This window comes from Nycticebus coucang, chromosome 6 (genome assembly GCF_027406575.1).
Source record: "Nycticebus coucang isolate mNycCou1 chromosome 6, mNycCou1.pri, whole genome shotgun sequence".
Classification (NCBI taxonomy): domain Eukaryota; kingdom Metazoa; phylum Chordata; class Mammalia; order Primates; family Lorisidae; genus Nycticebus; species Nycticebus coucang.
In genome coordinates, this window is record NC_069785.1 from 74,437,348 (window position 1) to 74,462,292 (window position 24,945).

Sequence of the window (24,945 nt, forward strand, 5' to 3'; positions counted from 1 at the left end):
CAGACAGGGCAAATTGTCCAGGTACACACAGCTTGTCAGCCCCAGATCCTGGCAGGCCAGTGCCCCTGGTCTCCCAGCTCCCCCAGCCTGGAGCTTTCACTGCCTCCTGCCTGCCTCCATGGATGAGGCAGGGGCTGTCCCCTGCCTGTGGAGTGCTTGCCTTAGAGCCCTTTTCATGAATGAGACCAGATGCAGAACTCCACATTGATCATTTCTGTCCCTCCCCTTTCTGCTTTCTGTTAAAGGCAGCCCCCCAGCTCCCAGCTGGCTCCTGTCCCCTCCCCCAGCCGGGAGAAGTTATTACATGAAGAGATCAGCTTACCAGTTTTCTTCAGAGCAGAGGCTGAGCTGGGAGCTCCGGGTAGTACAGTGAGGGAGCGCCCAGGGAACCAGCGCCGTGCCTAGCCGAACTCCAGGGCTGGAATCCCAAGACACAAGTGCATCTGCTAGCTGTTAGCACTTGGCAGACGGACTTCTCCTCTAGGGTAGTTCTAACTTTGGGTAATAATGTTTGTCAGCTACCTGATATTAACATTGCTCCACGTTCAAACAGCAATGTTAGCAAGACCTGGGGGAGAGGTAAGCCAAATAAAATATCTTGTCAGAAGTTATATTTTTGTCAGCATTATATTTCCTCTTCTATCTACCAAGAGAGACCAGGGGTTGGGTTTTTACGGTGTGTAGAGAGTAATGCTTTATGTTACTTTTCTAGATTTGTCTTGCCTTTTCTTGTGTGAAGACTTCTTTTCTTCTCGAAGAATCCTGTAATTTCAAAAATATCATTCTGAGCCTGTCTGTACAGTGGCCACACTGGGAAGTGGGCCTGGCCTTGGGGACAGATGCCTGTAGCATGCACCTTTCTCCTGCCGTTGCAGAGGAGAAAAAACGTGGTGTGTCAGATTCCAGTAGGGACTTTTACCTTTTGTGAATTTTTCTCCAATGAGGCAGGAAGAATATGCATGCTTAGGGAGTTGTTTTTCTTCCTTGCTTTTGCACCATTTCTTCTTTTTAGCTTTGATGTACTTGGAAAAATCTGTGCTTAACTTTCTATCACAGCTTTGAAGAATAATAATGATATACAACAGGGCTAGGAGTGTGCCCAGATTGACCATAGTAGGAGGCATGTTTAAGCCCGGGAAGATGATTTATTCTTACTGGTTTAGCTCATACGATTGCTGGGCACATTTTTGAACATCATTGAAAACTCTCAGAACCAGTGTTGAATGCAGGCAAAGAGAGGGAATGGTTTGTGTATCTATCCTCACCTGCAGACAAGCCTGCAGCAAAGTTCCCTCATCCACGCCTCGCACTCATAACCCTGATGCCTGAGTAATGAAAGGACAGCCTTTCCCCTGCATCCATCTTCCTTTTTGAAAAGCCAAATGAAAAGTCTATCTCCTAAAAAGGCCACAAGGCCTTGTCACAGCTTTTGCCTTTTGTTAGTCTTGTCAGGGACCAAGCGGGCGCTGAAAGCCTAATGTAATTACTTTCCCTTCTCTAAGAAGAGTGGAAGTGAGAGAGCTCCCAGCCGCCCCAGCTGCCCTGTCAGCAGGCTTGTTGCTCTGTTCAAAATGGACATGCAGCTCCCAGGCGAGCAGCAGTGGGTCATTTGTTGTAGGCTTTTCACCTATTAGTTCCCCATGTCCTCTGCTCTGCAGGTATTTTCTGGGACTGTGAGAGGATTGAGCTCTTCAATGGGGGCCGCAGGAACTGAGTGGCTGAGGGATGCTGGAAGCTGAAGGCAGAGCATTGCCCTCTAGTTGTAGTTGAAGTTCGCAATTTCCCTGTTGATTTTTTACTGTGTAGAGTAAATGACAAATGGGCTGGCCTTGCTCAGCCTGGAGCACTGAAGCAGGCGAGAGGGGAACTCATATGGAAAATATTTCTGTCACTGCTGCAAGCACATGTGGTCTGGGGAGCCCTCCGTACCACGCAAATCGCAGCGCTGCAGCGGCCCCTCAGTGGCATGCCAATTACGCTTATTAACAGCAAGGTGGAGGGTGGGCTTCTGTTACCTGCACGCAGCTGGCTCGTGGGGAAGCCGCTGTGGAATGCATGTGCCCCGAGCCTGTGTTACATGTGGAGAGGTGAACAGCTCTGCTTCCCCTGACAATCAGCAAAGCAGATGAAAAACGAGAGGGATTACGCCGGCTCACCCAAATCTTGATGTTGTTCAGACAGCACTCGCTCAGCACTTGGGAAAGGAAGGCAGAGCTTTTGTCTTTCTGTCTTCACTTAACGTGAACAGCCTGAAAACCCAATGGGAAGTGGACAGATACCTGCCCTTCTGCCCCTTTGTTCCACTGTTCTGTGCTGAATAAAGATCCTCTGGGGCTTTCTGTTTTCTCTTTCAATTTCCTTCTTTCACCCAGTGTGTACGTGTGCGTGTGTTTCTGTGCCATGGGCTCCCTAATGCCTGTGCTCCTGGGAAACTGTACAATTAGGATCCCTTCCCCCTCATTGGAAATGGAATGATGAGGAAGGAACATGAGTATGAGGAGCCCCCCTCCCTCCTTAAAAAGAATGCAGTTTATATAGAGCTTTGAAGAATGTGGCATTTATTTATGAGAGCCTCTTTTTTTTGTTTTTATTGTCGTGTTCCTTACAAAACTTAGCCCTGAACATGTGGCGTTGTCCCAAAGTCACTCAGATTTTCTTTTTCTCTGCCAGCTGGTTTTCTTGCAGGTTTTAATTATCTTCCCTTTGGATGTTCCTAAAAAACACATGAGGGAGAGGGAAAAAGGGGGAGAAAGCATCATACGACCAGGGGTGCTTGTAGGCTGTGGTCTCAGCGGGGGGCAGGCTTCTGGGTAGCAGTTTGCAGAGTCTGTTTTCTGGGGTGTGAGGTCCGCCCAGATAAGCAGAGGCTGGCAGGTGGTGGGAGGAGGGGTGTGAAGGGAAGCAAGCCTTGTTTGGTGTCCCGTTGCTGGCACTGTCAGCACTGGTGATGATGTCCAAGGACAGAACAACCTGATGCAGTGTCCGTGCCTAGGTTTGAGAACAAATGCAGAGAAGAGCTGTTCTTTCTTCCATTTTCTGATTGCTGGAACATTAAACGGAGAATATTGAGGTCACGAGAATGCCTTTGCCCTTGTCAAGGTTAGGGGAGCAACTTGGTACATTCGTGCAGATTGGGGCAGCCCCTGACAGACTACAAAGGACTTTTAAAAGTTAGGCTGGGCTTTTGGTACATTGTCAGCTTGGGGAGTGTGCCAGGGTCCAGCTTCTTTGAGGGATAGTGATATAGTTTGGGAGTGAGGCTGGGGGAGGCCTGCATTTTCTTCCCTGCACTTGGAATTACCTTCTTAGATAAGACCAATGAGACACTGTCATACAGGGTGGCCATAAAGTTCATGGCCAATTTAAAATAGACAACTATTTTAACTGTATGGAGGAGACAGCAACTAGAAATCTATTAGGTTCCATATTTGTGATGAGATAAATTCCTAGAAGTGGGTCAAAAAGATGTTTATTTTAATTTTGATGGCACAGTATGGCAAAACCTGTCAAAATTAAAAATTAATAACTTGGCTGCTAATAGGTACAGGTTTTCTTTTTGTGGCAAAGAAAATGTTTTAGAATTAGTCATGATGGTTGCATGATTTTGCGACTTTCCCGAAAACCACTGAACATATCCTTTAAAAGAGCACGTTTTACAGTATCTCGGTTATATTTCAATTTTTGCATTAAAAATAAATAAGTGATAAATATCTTTTTGACCCAGCTTTTGCATTGCTAATATTTTATCACATAGATCACATAAAATGCTCCATAAGCTATTTGTCATCATTAGGCTGTTCCTAACCTAATATCCTAGTTACAAGGGACATTGTGCAGGTGTTCCAAAAAAAATGAGATAGCACTGATAGTGCTATGAAGTGACCACAACAGGACATGCTGTTTGGTAAGAAAAGCAAACTGCAAAACAGTATGTATAAAATGCTACCATTGTGTAAAAAGTGTTAATATATTTGTCTTCTCTTAAAGGATATGTAAGAAGATGGGGAGGAAAGTAGGGTGTCTGGGGGAGGAAAGCAGGTGAGAATGTTAAGTTTCACTATACACCTTCAGTACAGTAAGCATATCTTATCCAGGAAAAGTAATAATTAATTAGTAATAAATAAGTGATATAATAGACAAGATCCTAGTGGAAGTTCACACATGGCATGTGCTGAGCTGAATGTACATGAGTTAATACATGGGTCGTTATGAAAGTTTTGAGATAGACGAAAATCAAGAAACATAAAATCCACGTGGACAGAAACAAACGAAGCCCTCCCAGCAACACTCATAAGCTGAGCAAGTTGCAACTTGCAAGGTGAATCAGAAAGGATGCTGTCGGGCGTGTTTCTTGGAAGTGAAATAATGGACCATAGCACCGTCTGTCTCAAAACTTTCGTAGTGACCTACGTAGCCATAACGATAAAATGCACCTCAGTGAAATGATCCCTTCGGGGCTAAAATGAAGTTCTGTAAGTGGTTTATTCATTCATTTAACACGTACCTATGGCCTCTCTGGTTTGGTTTGGTTTTTCATTTTAAAAATGAGGATGGTCATAGAAGCTGCCTGAAGGGCGGCTGGAAGGATTAAATGCAGTATTATGTGTAAAGCTCCTAGTGTGGTGTGCCAAGCACATAGTAAACAGCAGTTATTGGCTGTTACTACATTACCATTGCAAATGTGCCCAGGATGTGCCGACCCTGTGCTGAAAAAAGGAAGGTGGAAAAGGAGATCTTTGATGAGCGTACATTCTAAAATGGGCGTGGAATGCAGTTAATGAGCGTGGAGGAAGTAACTCTTTAATTGCAAGAGCAGAGGCAAAGGAGTAACCGGAAGGTGCAGAGAGAGTCCACAGAGAAGGTCACAGTCGAACAGAGACTTGAAGGGTTGTATGTCAGGGGTCTTCAAGACAACCCCCAGTTTCAGTGATCTGCAGTGATTCATCGATACTGGCATTCACAGATATGATGTATAACATACAAAGGATACAGAGCAAAATCAACACTGGGAAAGAGTTGTAGGGTAAAACGTAGGGAAGCTCCCAAGGCTCTTCTCCCAGGGGAGGCACACCAGGCCCACTTAAGTGAGTTATAACAACATATGTGACATGTTGCCAGCCAGGTAGCTTGTTAGAATCTCAGAGCCTGGGGTCTCTAGGGGGGCTGACCACATAGCACCCCTTGCCTGCCAGGTACCAAAATTCCAGACTTTCAGAAGCAGGTATTCAGCAAAAACTCTGTTGTCTGGACATTACTATGTAGTGTGGTGTAGTAAGCCACACTCATCAGTTCTGCGCATGATGGGAACCCTCTCCAAAAGGCCAACCTTGTAAGTGGACCTTTTAAAGGGGAGCAGTCAGGTCTGCTATGTTGACTCTTTTCTGATGGATGAGTAAGCATTTTATGTGGAAGAAGAAGGGAGGGAGGACATTCCAGGCAGAGGGAAAACATCTATAGAGCCCCAGCAATAAGAAAGGACATGACATGTTCTGAAAACAATGCTTAGTTCAGAAGCATACATTGTGGGGGGTAGAGCAGGAGATTTGCCAGCCAGCTGGATTGTGAGAATTGGAGTTTCTCTCTGTGCCTTTGAAAGTTCCAGGAATTCCACATCTATAGTCTTAAGATTATCTTTTTATGACGTGTCATCTAGGTCACCATTGCAGGATATTTTCTTGTTCATAGAACAAGATATTTCCTAAGGAGTAAATCAAATTAGATAATGAATGTAGAGCTACTTTGTAAGCAGCAGTAGCCTTTATTTTAAAAAGTTGTTATTAATCCCTAGGATATAATTTGTGATAAATAGAAATAAAAGGTCAAGGTAATGACCTTAATAGCTAATTCTTGGTGCACAGCTTTCAGTGGATCCACCTTTCTTTTTCTTTTCTTTTTTTGGGGGGGTAAGGGAGGAGACAGAGTCTCACCCTGTTGCCCAGACTGGGATGTCATGACATCAGCCTTGCTCACATCAACCTCAAACTTGTAGATTGAAACGATCTTCCTGCCTTCGCCTTCCAGGTAGCTGGAACTACATGCTCCCACCATGATGCCTGACTAATTTTCCATTTCTTGTGGAGAGGGAGTCTTGCTCTTTCTCAGGCCAGTCTCAGACTCCTTGCTCAAGCAATTCACCCACCTCAGCCTCCCAGAATGCTAGGATTACAGGCATGAGCCACCATGCCCAGCCTCTACCTTTCTTTTTCTGAGATCTAAAATAAAAAATTGGCAGGTACGATGGCTCATGCCTGTAATCCTAGCTTTTTGGGAAGCCAAGGCAGGTGGATTGCTTGAGCGCAGGAGTTTGAGACCAGCCTCAGCAAGAGCGAGACCCCACTTCTACCAAAAATGGAAAAACTAGCCAGGCATCGTGGTGGGTGCCTATCATCCCGGATACTCGGAAGCTGAGGCAGGAGGATTTCTTGAGCTCAACAGTCTGAGGTTGCTATGATCTATGATGATGCCATGGCACTCTACCCAGGGTGACAGAGTGAGATAGTTTCTCAAAAATTAAAAAAAAAAAACAATTAAATGATTTTTTTCATTTATGTGGAGCTCACTTGATAATGTAAGACCTAAGTTTGAGCCTTGGCTCAATCACTTCTAGTCATATGACTTTTGACTTTTAAAAAATTTTTTCAGCTATGAAAGCTGTACAAACAAATTCAAGCAATAAACAAATGCAGAGAATGAAAGTTAAAGGTTCCTTTACCCTCACTCCCTCCCCTCCCCTTCTCTCCCCAGAGGAAATCATTAACAATTTGGTGGGCGTCCTTGTAGATCTATTCCTGTACATTTATAAACAAAAGGATGCGTGCATATGTGTGTGTGTGTGGGGGGGAGTTTATGTGTAGGTTTGCCCACAATGTGAAAATAATAGTGAGCTTTTTCTTCTTTTCTGGTACCTGTGCCTTTTGTCTCTGCCTCTTGTCTTCCTATAATTGCCGGGACTTCCAGAATACAGTGCCGAATCCGAGAACTGAAAGGGAGCATTCTTGTCTCCCAGGCTTAAATGGGAATGCTTCTAGTATTTCATCACTAAGGGTAATACCTGTCAGATATTTTAGGTAAATGAACTATACCAAGTTATTATAAGTTTTTTTGTAAGTTTTTATCAAAAGTAATTGTTGAATTTTATTAAACATTGTTTGCCTTCAAAACACTCATGGGTTTTCTCCTCTAATCTGCTTATACAGTGAATTATAGTATGGATTTCTTAATGTTGAGCTATTTGCAATCCTGGCATCAGCTATCCTAATTGTGGTAATTTATTAATTAAACTTGGTACTGGATTTGATTGCCAAATATTTTAATTTTTTCTTCTTTTTGAGTATTATTGGCTTTTAGTGTACTAAACCAGGGTTTTGTTAGTTTTGTAAAATCAATTCAGAAGTCTTTCCTTTTTTTTTTTTTTGAGACAGAGTCAGCACTCACCTCGGTAAAGTGCTATGGTGTCACAGCTCACAGCAACCTCCAGCTCTTGGGCTTAGGCGATTCTCTTGCCTCAGCCTCCTGAGTAGCTGGGACTACAGTGCCTGCCATAACACCTGGCTATTTTTTTGTTGCAGTTTGGCCGGGGCCGGGTTTGAACCCACCACCTCGGTATATGGGGCTGGGGCCCTACTCACTGAGCCACAGGCGCCGCCCCAGTCCATCCATCCCTTTGTTGAAAGGATGGTCTTTGAGTATGTTTTTTTTAACCCTTTATTTTATTTGTTAAAAAACTATAATATTTAATATATGCAGGAGAATTTATATAATATATAAACAAGTTATGAAGCAAAGTAGTAAAACCAAGACCTATGAAGCCACCACCCAACTAAAGAAATCATTCCTAATACTCTATGCTATTCCCCACTCCCATCCTTCCCACTTCTCTCCCCACTTGATCCTGAATTTTATGGTTTTAACATTATCGCTTTTCTATAATATAATTATATGTGTATGTGTCTCTAAAGAATATATTGTTTGGCTTTAAGTTGTATAAACATGGTGTCCTAATTTTTTTATTCAACATGATAACGCATATAGCTCAGGTTCATTCATTTTCACAACCACATAGTATTCGACCCACTACATAAATGTATATCATCTTTTCTCCTATTTATAGATAGTTGAGTTCCTTCCAGGTTTTTTCCCCTATAAACAATGCAGCTATGAACATTTTGGAGCATGTCTCCTCATATAGTATATGTGCAGAGTGTATATCTGGGAGTTGAATTACTGGGCCATAGAGAATGTGTTTGTTTAATTCTACAAGATAATGTCAAATTGATTTCTACAGCAGTTGTATCAGTTTTCATTTCCACTAGCACAGTGTAAAAGTTCTCAATGATTCCGCTCCTTTCCAATATTTGTCATTATCAGACAGGTTAACTTTTACTGCTGTATTAGGTATGAAGTTACATCAGTGTATGTTAATTGACATTTTCCTGCTGTAGAATAATTATTTTATGTGTACAGGAAACAGGAAACACTCCTGTTTCCTCTTCTGTGAAATGCCTATTCGTGTTTATTCCTCATTTTAAATTTGGTTCTTTGGCCTGGCACCGTGGCTCACACCTGTAATATCAGCATTTTGGGAGGTCACACCAGAAGGATCACTTAAGGCTGGGAGTTCATGACCAGCCTGAGCAAAATAGTGAGATTCCCATCTCTACAAAAAATGTTTAAAAATAATTAGCCAGGTGCAGTGGCATGTGCTTGAGCCTGTGGTGCTAGCTACTAGGGAAGCTGAGGAAGGCAGATTGTTTGAGCCCAATAGTGTGAGGTTAAAGTGAATATGACAGCACCACTGTACTCCAGTGGCGAGGTAGGAATAAATGTGGTCCTTTGCTTTTCACAACCGATTTAAGAGCTTTATATATATTTCGAATATGAGTCCTTTGCTTGTTATTCCATGTAATATCCAGTTCGTTGCTGTGTTTGAAATTTTATGGTATCCTTTGCTAAACAGAAGTCCTCAGGCTTAATGCATTTCAATTTATCAGTTTTATTTCTTTATGTTAACACTTTTTAAGAAATTATTGATCCCAAAGTTACAAAGAGATTCTCCTGTATTTCTTTCTAATATTATTGAAGTTTTGCATTTCACATTTAAGTTTTTAATACACTTAGAATTAATTTTTCAGTGTAGTGCCAATAAGAGATCTAATTTCATTTTTCATTAAGCGATCTAATTTTCATTTCCCTCCCTTCTTGGCAATCAAATGCTACAGGACCATTTATTGAACAGTCTTTTTCTTTTGGCAAATTTACAGTATGTTTCTGTGCAACGTCAAGGTTCCATATAAACCGTACCGTGTATGTTTGTATTTTTCTGGCCTCTGTATTTGTTCCATTGGTCTCCTGTGTATTTGCCCCAGTAATGCACTTTCTTAATTACTGTGGCTTTACAATAAATCTTCATCTGTGTAGGGCAAGTTTCTTCACCTTCTTCTTTCAGAGAATCTTAGATATTTGCTCTTCCTTGTAAATTTCAAGTTATCTCATCAATTTTTCTTTCTTTTTCTTTTTTCTTTTTTTTGGCAGAGTCTTACTCTCTATTACCCTGGCTAGAGTACCACTGTACCAGCCTGACTCACAGCAACCTCAAACTCCCAGGTTCAAACAATCCTCCTGTCTCAGCCTCCCAAGTAGCTGGGACTATAGGTGTCCACCACAATGCCCAGCTAATTTTTTTTTTTTTTTATTGTTGGAGATTCATTGAGGGTACAATAAGCCAGGTCACACTGATTGCAATTGTTAGATAAAGTCCCTCTTGCAATCATGTCTTGCCCCCATAAAGTGTGACACACACTAAGGCCCCACCCACCTCCCTCTGTCCCTCTTTCTATTTCCCCCCCCATAACCTTAATTGTCATTAATTGTCCTCATATCAAAATTGAGTACATAGGATTCATGCTTCTCCATTCTTGTGATGCTTTACTAAGAATAATGTCTTCCACTTCCATCCAGGTTAATACGAAGGATGTAAAGTCTCCATTTTTTTTAATGGCTGAATAGTATTCCATGGTATACATATACCACAGCTTGTTAATCCATTCCTGGGTTGGTGGGCATTTAGGCTCTTTCCACATTTTGGCGATTGTAAATTGAGCTGCAATAAACAGTCTAGTACAAGTGTCCTTATGATAAAAGGATTTTTTTCCTTCTGGGTAGATGCCCAGTAATGGGATTGCAGGATCAAATGGGAGGTCTAGCTTGAGTGCTTTGAGGTTTCTCCATACTTCCTTCCAGAAAGGTTGTACTAGTTTGCAGTCCCACTAGCAGTGTAAAAGTGTTCCCTTCTCTCCACATCCACGCCAGCATCTGCAGTTTTGAGATTTTGTGATGTGGGCCATTCTCACTGGGGTTAGATGATATCTCAGAGTTGTTTTGATTTGCATTTCTCTAATATATAGAGATGATGAACATTTTTTCATGTGTTTTTTAGCCATTCGTCTGTCATCTTTAGAGAAAGTTCTATTCATGTCTCTTGCCCATTGATATATGGGATTGTTGGCCTTTTTCATGTGGATTAATTTGAGTTCTCTATAGATCCTAGTTATCAAGCTTTTGTCTGATTGAAAATATGCAAATATCCTTTCCCATTGTGTAGGTTGTCTCTTTGCTTTGGTTATTGTCTCCTTAGCTGTACAGAAGCTTTTCAGGTTAATGAAGTCCCATTTATTTATTTTTGTTGCTGTTGCAATTGCCATGGCAGTCTTCTTCATGAAGTCTTTCCCCAGGCCAATATCTTCCAGTGTTTTTCCTATGCTTTCTTGGAGGATTTTTATTGTTTCATGCCTTAAATTTAAGTCCTTTATCCATCTTGAATCAATTTTTGTGAGTGGGGAAAGATGTTTTACATGTAGACATCCAGTTCTCCCAACACCATTTATTGAATAGGGAGTCTTTCCCCCAAGGTATGTTCTTGTTTGGTTTATCAAAGATTAGGTGGTTGTAAGATGTTAGTTTCATTTCTTGGTTTTCAATTCGATTCCAAGTGTCTATGTCTCTGTTTTTGTGCTGTCTTGAGCACTATGGCTTTGTAGTACAGACTAAAATCTGGTATGCTGATGCCCCCAGCTTTATTTTTATTACTAAGAAGTGCCTTAGCTATATGGGGTTTTTTCCAGTTCCATACAAAACGCAGAATCATTTTTTCCAAATCTTGAAAGTACGATGTTGGTATTTTGATAGGAATGGCATTGAATAGTTAGATTGCTTTGGGAAGTATAGACATTTTAACAATGTTGATTCTTCCCATCCATGAGCATGGTATGTTCTTCCACTTGTTAATATCCTCTGCTATTTCCTTTCTGAGGATTTCATAGTTTTCTTTATAGAGGTCCTTCACCTCCTTCGTTAGGTATATTCCTAGGTATTTCATTTTCTTTGAAACTATGGTGAAGGGAGTTGTGACCTTAATTAGCTTCTCATCTTGACTGTTATTGTTGTATACAAAGGCTACTGACTTGTGGACATTGATTTTATATCCTGAAACATTACTGTATTTTTTGATGACTTCTAGGAGTCTTGTGGTTGAGTCTTTAGGGTTCTCTAAGTATAAGATCATGTCATCAACAAAGAGGGAGAGTTTGACCTCCTCTGCTCCCACTTGGATTCCCTTTATTTCCTTGTCTTGCCTAATTGTATTGGCTAGAACTTCCAGCACTATGTTGAATAGTAAAGGCGACAGAGGACAACCTTGTCTGGTTCCAGTTCTAAGAGGAAAAGCTTTCAGTTTTACTCCATTCAGTAAAATATTGGCTGTGGGTTTGTCATAGATAGCTTCAATCAGTTTTAGAAATGTGCCACCTATGCCTATACTCTTCAGTGTTCTAATTAGAAAAGGATGCTGGATTTTATCAAATGCTTTTTCTGCATCTATTGAGAGGATCATGTGATCTTTATTTTTGCCTCTGTTAATATGGTGGATAATGTTTATGGACTTGCGTATGTTAAACCAGCCTTGCATCCCTGGGATGAAGCCTACTTGATCATGATGAATGACTTTTTTGATGATAAGCTGTAATCTATTGGCTAGGATTTTGTTGAGAATTTTTGCATCTATATTCATGAGTGAGATTGGTCTGAAATTCTCCTTTTTGTTTGGGTCTTTTCCTGGTTTTGGTATCAGGGTGATGTTTGCTTCATAGACTGTGTTGGGGAAGATTCCTTCTTCCTCAATTTTTTGGAATAATTTCTGCAGTACAGGAATAAGCTCTTCCTTGAAGGTTTGATAGAATTCTGGAGTGAAGCCATCTGGACCAGGGCATTTTTTGGTTGGAAGATTTTTTATTGTTTCTTTGATCTCAGTGCTTGAAATTGGTCTGTTCAGGAGGTCTATTTCTTCCTGGCTGAGTCTAGGGAGAGGGTGTGATTCCAAATATTGATCCATTTCCTTCACATTGTCAAATTTCTGGGCATAGAGTTTCTGGTAGTATTCAGAGATGATCTCTTGTATCTCTGTGGGATCAGTTGTTATTTCCCCTTTATCGTTTCTGATTGAGGTTACTAGAGATTTTACTTTTTTATTCCTCGTTAGTCTGGCCAATGTTTTATCTATTTTATTTATTTTTTCAAAAAACCAACTTCTTGTTTCATTAATTTTCTGAATGATTCTTTTGTTTTCAATTTCATTGATCTCTGATTTGATTTTGGATATTGGATATTTCTTTTCTTCTACTGAGTTTAGGCTTAGATTGTTCTTCTTTTTCCAATTCCATAAGATCTCTTGTGAGATTGTTGATGCGCTCTCTTTCTGTTTTTCGAATGTAGGTATCTAAAGCGATGAATTTTCCTCTCAAAACTGCTTTTGCAGTATCCCACAGGTTTTGGTAGCTTGTGTCTTCATTGTTGTTATGCTCAAGGAAGTTAATGATTTCCTGTTTTATTTCTTCCTGCACCCATCTGTTATTCAACAGAAGATTGTTTATTTCCATGCCTTTGGGTGGGGTCGAGCATTTTTGTTAGAGTTGAGTTCCACCATTAGTGCCTTATGGTCTGAGAAGATACAAGGTAAAATTTCAATTCTTTTGATTCTGTTGATATTTGTTTTGTGTCCCAGGATATGATCAATTTTGGAGAATGTTCCATGGGGTGATGAGAAGAATGTATATTCTTTATCTTTGGGGTGGAGTGTTCTATATGCGTCTATCAAGCACAGTTGTTCTAGGGTCTCATTTAAATCTCTTATATCTTTGTTTAATTTCTGTTTAGAGGATCTGTCCAGCTCTGTAAGAGGAGTGTTAAAGTCCCCTGTTATTATGGTATTATCAGATATCGTATTGCTCAGACTGAGTAAGGTCTGTTTCAAGAATCTGGGAGCATTTAAATTGGGTGCATAAATATGTAGAATTGAAATGTCTTCTTGTTGTATTTTTCCCTTGACCAATATAAAGTGACCATCTTTGTCTTTTTTGACTTTAGTTGCTTTAAATCCACATGTATCTGAAAATAAGATTGCAACTCCTCTTTTCTTCTGAATTCCATTTGCCTGAAAAATTGTCCTCCAACCCTGGACTCGGAGCTTTAATTTGTCTTTTGAAGCCAGGTGTGTTTCTTGCAGACAGAAAATGGATGGCTTGTGTTTTTTAATCCAGTCAGCCAATCTATGTCTCTTCAGTGGGGAATTCAAGTCATTAACATTTATTGAGATAATTGATAAGTGTGGTAGTATTCTATTCGTCTTATTTTGTGAGAGTCCATTGCTTAGTTTTACCTTTTGCATCAGTGTGGAGGTTAGGTTCTGTCCTTTAATTTCTGAGTTCTTACTTTGCTGCTGATCCATTGTGGTGGTCAGTGTGCAGAACAGGTTGAAGTATTTCCTGTAGAGCTGGTCTTGTGGCAAATTTCCTCAATGTTTGTATATCTGTAAATGATTTGATTTCTCCGTCAATTTTTAAGCTTAGCTTAGCAGGGTACAGAATTCTGGGCTGGAAATTATTCTGTTTAAGTAGATTAAAGGTAGATCACCATTGTCTTCTTGCTTGGAAAGTTTCATTAGAGAAGTCTGCGGTCACTCTGATGGATTTGCCCCTATAGGTCAACTGGTGCTTACTCCTGGCAGCTTGCAGAATCTTTTCTTTTGTCTTGACTTTGGACAGGTTCATCACAATGTGTCTTGGAGAAGCTCGGTTAGAGTTGAGGCGACCTGGGGTCCGATATCCCTCTGAAAGCAGTGTATCAGAATCTTTGGTAATATTTGGGAAATTTTCTTTTATAATATTCTCTAGTATGGCTTCCATTCCTCTGGGGCATTCTTCTTCCCCTTCTGGAATTCCTATAACTCGTATGTTGGAACGCTTCATAAAGTCCCATAATTCTGACAGTGAACGTTCTGCTTTCTCTCTCTTCTTTTCTGCCTCTTTTACTATCTGAGTTATCTCAAGAACTTTGTCTTCTACCTCTGAAATTCTTTCTTCTGCATGGTCTAACCTGTTGCATCTTTAAGTTCCCTGATTGACTGTTTCAGTTCCTTCAGCTCTGCTATATCCTTTTTATATTCTTCATATCGTTCATCTCTGATTTGATTCTGTTTTTGGATTTCCTTTTGCTTATTTTCCACTTTATTAGCAGTTTCCTTCATTGTTTCTATCACTTCTTTCATTGTTTTCAACATGTGTATTCTAAATTCCCTTTCTGTCATTGCTAACATTTCTTTATAGGTGGAATCATCTGCAGTAGCTACCTCATGGTCCCTTGGCAGGGTTGTTCTGGACTGGTTCTTCATGTTGCCTGGAGTTTTCTGCTGATTCTTCCTCATGAGTGATTTCTTTTATCTGTTTCCTTGCCCTAATTTTCATTTCACTTCCTCTTGCTCTTTAAGTTCTCATGCCTGTGGAAGCTGCGGGCGGGTTTAGACGGATTGAACACACGCGACCACTTGCCGTTTTTCCACTGTCTTAGTCCTCCTCTTGGGGTCCAGAAGTCCCTTGCTTACTCCCTGTATCCTCACAGGGGTTATGATAGGCAGATCCCACCAGCCAGAGATACCTGGAGTCCTATCTCCCCGGACTCACGGTGCCCAGATGCAAGGAAGCTGTTACTCGGCTGCCATCTTGCTCCGCCTCCTCCCCAGCTGATTTTTCTATTTTTATTAGAGACAGGAGTGGCACTCTTCCACAGGCCAATCTCCTGAGCTCAAGGAACCTCCTGCCTCTTCCTCCCAGAGTGCTAGGATTATAGGCATGAGCCTCTGTGCCTGACCTCTCATCAATTTTTCTTTAAAAATTCTTCGGAAGTTTTTAGTAGAATTGTATTCAATCTATAGATCAACATGAGGATATTGACATCATTCTAGTATTGAGCCATTCTATCCATGAAGATAGTACAAGATTTATGCTTATTTAGGTCTTCTTTGAGGTTTTTCAATAAAGTTTTATGATTTTTCTCTGTAAAGGTCTTACACATCTTGATATCCCTAGCTACTTGGTTGTATTTTTATTATCATAAATTATGTATGTATTTTATAACATTATTTCTATTTGTTGCCAAGCAACTTTCTAAAGTCTCTTGTTAATGTAAGTCAATTTAATGTTGGAACTTTCATGATTTCTAAGCACATAATTATGTAATCTGTGATTAATGACCATTTTGATTTTTTTCCTTTTCCAATTATTATGTGTTTTATTTCTTTTTAATGATACTTTTGGCTTTTCCTTCTTTTAAAATTCTTATAACTTTGGGCGGTGCCTGTGTCTCAGTGAGTAGGGCACTGGCCCCATATACCAAAGGTGGCTGGTTCAAACCCGGCCCTGGCCAAACTGCAACAAAAAAAAAAAAAAAAAAGCTGGGCGTTGTGGCAGGCGCCTGTAGCCCCAGTTGCTCAGGAGGCTGAGGCAAGAGAATCGTCTAAGCCCCAGAGCTGGAGGTTGCTATGAGCCATGTGATGTCATGGCGCTCTACCGAGGGCGGTAAATTTTTTTTTTTTGTCTCTACAAAAAAAGAAGTTCTTATAACTGTTATTTCTTTACCTTTGCACTGACTAGGACCTCCAGTAAAATGTTAGAGGCAGTGTTACTTTATTCCTGATTTAAAAAGAATGCGTCTAACATTTTATCTTTAAAAATAAAGTTTGCTTGAAGTTTTTGGTTGTGTACTTTAGTAGTTTGGTAAGCCCTCTTCTATTCCTAGTCTGGTAAGAGATTTATTTTTTAATCATGAATAGGTGTTGAATTTTATCTAATGCATTTTCTTTGTCTATTGAGATGATCATTTGGTTTTCCTCCTTTAATCTGCGAGTGTGATAAATTACAAAAATTGATTTATAATGTTCAACCATCCTTGCATTCCAGGGATAAATCCAACTTGGTTATGTTATATTTAATTTTTAAGTTAATTTTACAACACAGCTATTTTTAAGAGGATTTAAAAAATGTATATCCTAAAGTAGCCTTAAGATTTTTCTTTCTTACACTGTCCTTTCTTGTTTTGTTATGAGGCTATACCAATCTTATAAATTCATTTCGGAAGTATTACCTTATTTTCTAATTTTCAGAAGATTATATATAAAATTATTATAATCTATTCCTAGAAAGTCCCTTAAAAAATGAGCAAGGCCTGCTGTGTTTTTCCCCATGGGGAAATTTTAAATCACTAATTATGTTTAATAGTTATAGGAAAATTAAGTCTTTCTGTTTATTGCTAGAAAATATTGGAAAGTTAAGTATGTCTAGGAATTTGTCCATTTCATCTAAGTTTTCCAGTTTATGAATGTAAATATGTTCATTATACCCCCTAATTATCTTTCCTAACATTGTTCATCTGTGCCTTCTATTTTATTGACTGTTATTTCTAAAATCCTATTAGTCTCCATGAAAAATCAACTTTTGGCCATGTTGGTCCTCTGCACTGAAGCTTTGTTTCCTGCTCCATTCAGTTTCGCTCTTATATTTCCTTCCACTTTCTTTGGGTTTATTTAGTCATTTTTTAAAACCTTATTCACTTTTAAAATTTATGTTTAGCTCATTAGCTTTTGGCCTTTCATCTGTTTTAATATAAATATTAAAGTTCATAATTTTTTCTTATAATACCACATTTATTGCATCTCTTAAGTTTTGATATATTTTATTATTATTCAGTCTTAAGTATTTTTAAAAATTGTCATTATGATATTTTCTCTGACCAATGCATTACTTAGTTATATTTTTTAAAGTATGAAGGATTTTGGTGGGGGTTTTTAATCTCAAATTAATTTTTAACCTGATTGTTTTGTGGTCAGAGAATGCAGTACCTAGAGGCAGATTTTTGAGATCTGGTGAAACTTGCCTTCTAGTTTAGTATCTGAATAGTCTTTGTAAACATTCCAAGCGTGCCTGAAAAAATGTTTATTTTGGTGGCTATTCCTGATAATTAGGTACAGGGACTTTTGTCAGATTGAGGTTGTAGATTATATTGTTCAAGTTTCCTGTGTCTTTACTAATGTTTGTCTGCTTCATCTGTCAATATTTGAGGGCGGTGTCTCCCACTAGCAGCTTTCCCAGGCCTGTGGAGGGGGCAGGGCAAGGCTGACCTCACTGTTCTTCCTGCAGTCCTGTCAGTGATGTTGGTGACCACATGGCCCCTCCTTCTCATTGTACCTGTGGTTTCTGAGTTTAGAATTTTTTTCATCTCTGTATAGTCTGCTTTGGTCATTTCTTCTGCTGTGGTTTCTTGCCAGCATAAACTTTCCAATATCCAGAATTGCCTCAGAATTTTTAATTGCTGTTCATATTCTTTCTTATTTTATACTTGCAACATTTCTATCATTTGAATGGAATTTGGGGAATGAAAGAGAGAAACAAGTATCTTTGCTCAGGCTGCCATCTTGACCCTTAGTAAGAGTCATTTTTATCCTTGGTTTCCTCCTTTTCTGTCTTCTCTCAACAAATGTTTATTAGGCAAATACAATAATTTTTCTAGACCTCTGCTTCTCTATCTGCAAAATGGGGATAACAACAAAGATCTGTAAAAATGAAAAAGTGACCTTTGGAGCCTTCCTTTAACTTTCCTTTTGTGTGGCTAATGTTATAAAGGAGCCCAGACACATAGAAGCTCAAACAAAATTCTATTTGTACTGTTTTAGAAAATTATTTAAAAAGAAACTATTGCATGCCTTTTATAAATGGGGACATTGTTTAGTCTAAAAGCTGAAGCTACAGTGTGTGTTCTTTTTTCTTTCCTATTTCATATACTGTGCTGTTAGCATGCATACTCAATTAGACATTTCTGCTTTAAAAATAATACTTTTTTACTTAGAAATCCTTGTTTGCTGATTCAGCATATTCAGTAAATTTATTTACTTTAGCTTACAAAGTTAATATGAACTGACAGAAAGAATGCTGAAATTTCAACCCAGGCATATTTAAAGGACAAAAAAGAATAACGGATGTAAAAGAGTGGTTTGTATTAGAATGTACTGAAACCTGCCTGTATGCAGTTTTTATGTTCCTATGTTGCACCAAGGCAAAATAAACAATCCCAAAGTAAATCCAACTATGTAATGCCCGCTGTTCTGTGCATTTTTGTGCTCAGTGGTATGAAGTTCATAAGAAGGTGAGACTGTATCTACCCTCTAAAGACAGACGTCAACAAATAGGTTAATGAAGTCTGAGATATAAATTACTCTAATAAATATATCATGCCCTTTTGTGAGACCAGGAATAGACTTATGAAGAAAATAACATTTCAGAATGCTTAGGAGTTCCATAGATATTAGAAGAAAGCATCGCAAGTCTCAGAAACAATGTGAATGAAGACAGGATGAGCTGGGGAAAGGTCAGGGCATACTATGTTCACACAATGGCAAGTAATGTTTTTTCTTCTGCATAGAACATCGAGTACACATTGAAGAAGATAATGCGCGTGAGATGGCTTGGGGTTCATATTACACATAATACAATTTTAGGCTTAAAAAAAAGCATTCAGGCTTTTTTTGTGGCCAAATAGACTAATTTTTGTAAGTGTTCCATGGAAGCTTGTAAAGATATACTTTCTATTTGCATTATAAATATAGATGCATATTTAGATGTGCATTCTTCCATGTAATTATATCATTCTTTTCCTCTGTGTGGGTATATTCTTATATTTCTTAGGTCTACTAGAAGTCACTTAAATGATTTCTTAAGTCTGTTCCAACTTTAAAATTCCTGAATCTATGAAGAACCACTAAACCACGAGTGCACATCATAAACCCCTGTATAGTGTTAATGGCCTTCGCACAGTGAAGAAGACCCCCTAGGCTTTGAGACATACAGATCTGAGCTTGAATCTCTGATTCTCCACGTTCTTGCTTAGGGAGGCTGGGTCACTTCCCTAAGGATCATTTTCTTGAGCTTTAAAATGGGACGGTCACGTCAATATCACAGACTCTTAGTGAAGACTAAGGAGATGATTTCCTTAATGTGTTTGGTGCAGAGTAGATGCTCAATGGATGGCCGTAATGGTTGTAAATTAAAAATAAATTGATCTTTGAGCCTAATGGAGAAAGATTACCTCTCCAGGGGAATTGTATAAGGCTGTGAGGAGGGAATTTGCCAAGTAAAGGAGAATATAAAGGGAGAAGAATGAGAGGGAATGGGAATGGAGCGGGGAGGAGGTAAGTACCTAAGACTAAAAAGAGAAACAAGGGATGCTAGAGAGGGGAGGCTTACAATCAAGAATCCAATCCAGGGGAGGCCTGGCATGGTGGCTCACAGCTATAATCCTAGCACTCTGAGAGGCAGAGGCAGGTGTATCGCCTGAGCTAAGGAGTTCTTGACCAACCTGAGCAAGAATGAGACCCCATCCCTACTAAAAATAGAAAAACTAGGCAGGTGTCATGGTGGGTACCTATAGTCCCAGCTACTCAGGAGGCTGAGGCAAGAGGATCCCTTGAGCCTAAGAGTTTGAAGTTGCTATGATGATGCCATGAGAGTCTACCCAGAGTGACAGAGTGAGACTCTGTTTCAAAAAAAGTGGCTCCAAATTCTTAACTAAATTACAGCCAAAGTCTCTGATGGGAGAGAAAAGAGAAGAAAATATCTAGGATGCTTGAAAATGGGAAGATGGGGTGAGCGTCTGAGAAAGGAGAAAGCAAAAACAGGATTCCTAAAGCTACAAGCTGGCCCTGCCTTCCCACTGGGTGAAGAAGGGGCTGGGAGGTCACTCGGATTTTCTCAGCAAGAGGGTGGACCCAGGAATCATATAATAATAATTTAAAGAAACACTATCTGTCTTTACTACAGCCAAAAAATCATGTTAACTAGCAAATTCCAGTCTGTTGAATCATTATTTGAGAAAGAACCTTAGAGATAATCTAATTCAACCCACTAATTTTATATATGATGACAATGAATCTTTTGGAGCTTATGTGGCTTGGCCAGGACCACACAGTGGCTCAACTCAGGGTTGGAGGGTAAAGAAGCAACATGATCTGTGACAGGCCTGGTTGTGGCATCTGAGAGTTTTGGGCAATGAAAGCTTAGGGTTACTTTAAAGAGTATTTGTGGCTTTAAATCAGATACATTAAAAGTGTTCAAAGCTATTTGTAAGAGACCTCAGCTGCATCCAGTTTGTTCCCCGAGGATGCTTATCTTGCAGTGATGGTTAGATCTGGACATTAACCATCTGGGTCTCTTAGAAGGGGTTGTGAAGGCAGGGAAAAGGGAAGGACTTTGTATTGTTTGCGGAGAGCAGAGTCCACTGTGTGCCAGGCACTTTTCTTTTTTTTGAAGACAAGAGTCTCAAGCTGTTGCCTTGGGTAGAGTGCCGTGGCATCACAGCTCACAGCAACTTTGAACTCTTGGGCTTAAGCAATCTCTTGCCTCAGCCTCCCAAGTAGCTGGGACTACAGGCACCTGCCACAATGCCTGGCTATTTTTGTTGTTGTTGTTGTTGCAATTGTCTTTGTTGTTTTAGCTGGCCCTGGGCCGGGTTTGAACCCACCAGCCTCAGTGTATGTGCCTGGTACCCTACCCACTGAGCTACAGGCGCCGCCCAGGCACTCTTCTAAGTGATTGATGTACTACGTCAGTGGACCGCACAGACAGAGATCCTGACCTCATATTCTCTGGTCACTGGAAGCAGGAACCTGAGAACTTCCAGGGCCTGCATGTGACCTTGTGTCCATTTCATCCCCTGTCCTGCTCCTGGCTTATTCCGAGTCCCACCTCTTCTAGAACACCTGAGCACAGTGGGTCTGGTCTGGAATGCCCTGTGCTCTGGCACATTCGGTCATGTCCAGCCCGCATCCGGTTTGACCTCAGTTGTTCTCTTACTCGCTTCTTTCATAAACATCTCCCAGGGAGCCTGTGAGCACCTGCTGCTGAGAAACCAGCTCTTACCTCCCACTCAGTCCTGTGGTGCACAGCACTGCACACACGCTGCCTTCCGTGCACACACCGTTAGTGAACCTCCACATCAGATGGGAGCAGAGCAGCTGTGTCATGACCGATGAGGATGCTTGTTGGAGAATAGAGGCACGTAGAGTCTCTGGGGGACCCACTAGCAAAACCACTCCAGGAATCTTCACTGGGAGCCTCGGGTCCCAAAGACTCACCCTGGAGGCAGCTCATTTGGAACGGTGTTTTCTAAGTGCTCTGGAAAACCCATTTAAAGGCACTTGCAATCCCAAATGCCATTGAAAACATTTAAGGGCTCTGTGTAAGCACTTTGGGATTGTCAGGTGAAGGGAGCCCTCTAATTATGAAGCATTTCGATAATGAATAGAATTCTAAGCCAAGACTTAAAGCCAAATACACACCGTAATGATTAAGCCAAATAACACTTAATCATGTTGGCTTTTATTCTGGATACAGAAAGCTCACTGAAGTAGAAAGACAGCAGAGAGAAAAAAGGCCACATATTTTTGTTGGGTCCAAAAACCCGATTCCAAGTACTTAACTTGTGATTTTTCATGTTTTAGAGTATGTCTGTTAGTAGATATGGCTTTGGCCAGCCTCAAAAAGGGTTGCTCTTCAGCCAGGGGCCCCTTCTTCCCAGTTACTGCTCCCATCTCACGTAAATGTATCCAACTGGTGAGTAAACTCTTTATCCAATGTGGCAAATGAGGATTAGGCCCTGCTGCATGCCAGACCTCGGAGGTGCCGACTCAGGTGTGTGAGGCAGCCATGACCTGCTGGCGGGAAGGTGGGAATCTCCAAGTCTTCGTTGAGGTCTCATTCAGCCAATTCTAACGTGCAGTGAGGCCAGTCATTGGCTCACGCCTATAATCTCAGCACTTTAGGAGGCCAATCTTGGAGGATCACTTGAGGCCAGGAGTTTGAGACCAGCCTGGGCAACATAATGAGATCCTGTCTCTACAAAAAAACTAACAGGGCATGATGGTGCATACCTATAGCCCTAGCTACTCAGGAGGCTGAGGAGGGAGGATCTCATGAGCCCAGGAGTTTGAGGCTTCAGTGAGCTATGACCATGCCACAACACTCCAGCCTGGGCAAAAGAGTGAGATCCTGTCTCAAAAACAAAATAAAATGAAATGCGCTTAGTTTTATCTTTTCTATATTAATAGGAAATACAGTTTCTGAGGCATTGCAGAAGAGATTAGAACCAAGACTTTTTTCACAATTTACAAAGTAGAAATGTATACTTCCAATGATTCTATAATGGTTCTGCTCATGTCTTCCTCTTAGGGAGGTTGTAGAGATAAGATGCCATTCTGCTTATGTTGGGTATTACGTGAAAAACTAAAGATTCAAAGAATGGTCCCTGTACCTAGGAGCCCAGTGAGGGGGCTGGTGTCCACAGAGAGGACACAGTGCAGCCTAAACAGTGATGTGTGTGTGGATGGACAGAGTGCCATGACAACCTGGATGACAGATGGCTGATTCTGTTGAGGACACTCAAGGAATGCTTCACAGAGGGGAGGACATTCAGCTGGGGCATATAGATTAAGCAGGAGTTTGTAAGTTGAAGAAGATCGGGTGTGAGGGTGTAGGGGGAGGTAAATTTTGCAAGCAGAGGGAAGGGCGTGTGCAAATGCAGACGTCTGTATAAATTCACATCCCATTATCCCCAAACCTGGGGCCCAGAAGTGTGTTTCACAATTTGGATTCTTTTGGATATTAGAAGGGTAATAGGACACATATATTATGTATTACATAACACTCCCAGTAGGTTTCATTCAAATACATAATATATCCAGGACAAAAATTTTGATTAGTTAACTAAGTGGGATGAATAAAGACTGTTATTTATAGTGTCACATCAGGTAAGTCAGGTTTTGCTACCAAATGAGTCTAAACACCAACTTAAAAAAAAAAAAAACAGTCACCACGCAAATACTTGGGTTTTTAAGCTTTTTGGATTTTGGAATCTTGAATAAAAGAATTGTGGCTGCAGTTCCAGAAAATTCCTAGAGCTAACTCTCATTGAGCTGACTTGGGTCACATGCCTATCCCTGAAAGAGTGAGGATAAAAATGTTAATGGGTGAGCTAAAGTCCTGGGCACACCCTGGAATGGGGTGGTGGGTAGCCTGCCAGGATCACAAAGTGACATCAGAGTAGTCATTTCCAGAAAAAGGGATACTTAATAGGTCAAAGTCACTGGTGTCCATCATATCTGCATCACAGATATACCCACATCAAATTGCTCAGTCTTAAAAGCAGAGCCAGAAGTGAACCCCTCCCACCCCCAGTCTGATTTCAGCACCCATGCTAGGCTGGGCTGCTTGCCCAAATCAGTGAAAGACAGTCTACTTCCACAGAAGCCACTGCTCATTTATGTGATGCCGACAATGAGAACTTTGCAAAGTATATAGTAAGGTGCTAATTACACGGAGCCCACATATTGAAATGATTTAGAGACATGAGAGACTTTAGCAGGCTGCAATGTCACAGGGGAGGCAGGGCTTGAGCTAAGCCTTGAAGGGTATGTTGGAAAGGATGGGAGACACCTTATCTCTGATTTCTGCTTGAGGGACTCTCTTGTAAGTTTAATTGCAAACAAACAAGGAGTTGAAACACATTCTTCTTAGTAAAGTATCACAAGTATGAAAAAGCAAGTATCCAATATACTCAATACTACTATGAAGCCAGTAGATCTAATATAGAGCCACACAGGAGAAAAACGCAATTCAATTCAAGTTGGGGGAGGGGGAAGGGGGAGGGGGGGTTGATATGGTCCCACCTAATGGGCACAATGTACATGGCACACCTCCTGGGTGCAGGACACAGCTGCCACAGGACCTTACCTAACAGTGCAAATATTGTAACCTAATCGTTTGTACTCTCATATTAATCTGAAATGTTTTTTAAAAAATTGCGAACTAACATTGAACTTGAGGAGGGATTAACAGGCAGATTTTCCTGAGCCATGAATGAACCTCTGAGACCACAGGAAATAAATTACAGAGAAATGGTCACAGGGGGGGAAATATTCTCTAATTTATTGACAGCGGAAGAAAAGCAAGGGAATCATTAAGGGTTAGAGGCTCTGAGCCGGCTTCTGAGATGCTCAGAATACCGTATGGCAATGGCAGACAGAAGTGACACATTGGGGACCTCATGCAGGACCCATGTCTCTGCCTTCTTAGGGACTCCTAGTACTGAAGTAGGCCGACGACCTGAAAGTACACTTCAAATAATAACCTCTGGCCCAACCCTCCTTGATTTTAGTTAGCGGAAATCTGAGGTCCAGGGAGAGGAATAACTGGATAAGGTCACAAGACAAGCAGCAAATAAACCATTTCATTTGGTTTTGTTTTAGATTTTTTTTCCTGCTGAAATGCAATAGTGAATTCAAGCACCCTTAAGGCACAGTTATTCTGTAACGGTGTGCGGTTTGGATGTTGTGTGTGTGTTGTTTTTTTTTTTTTTTCAGGGATTTAATCAAATAAAAATGCAAACTGGTTTTGAAATTGGTGTGTGTAAAAGTACCCCCTTCTTGAGTATTGAGAAATCTGTGGTCAGAGGGGACGAACATTTATTTCCTTAATTCAGGATCAGCCAACAGATTCCAACACCAGTGTTTACTAAGCA

At 40.6% G+C, this 24,945-nt stretch overlaps 1 protein-coding gene across 3 annotated transcripts in view; it reads left to right on the plus strand.

Moving 5' to 3' along the window:
- The window catches only part of THSD4 (thrombospondin type 1 domain containing 4), a 640,675-nt gene that overhangs the window by 410,883 nt on the left and 204,847 nt on the right, over window positions 1-24,945 (plus strand). The window contains exon 1 of one of the 3 annotated variants that reach the window (XM_053594806.1): window positions 300-579. The exons of the other annotated variants lie outside the window; for them this stretch is intronic. Within the exon in view, the coding sequence (XP_053450781.1) occupies window positions 508-579 (72 nt within the window). The 5' untranslated portion in view covers window positions 300-507. Of the gene's footprint in view, window positions 1-299; window positions 580-24,945 lie in introns of those variants that run through there. 3 annotated transcript variants of the gene reach the window in all.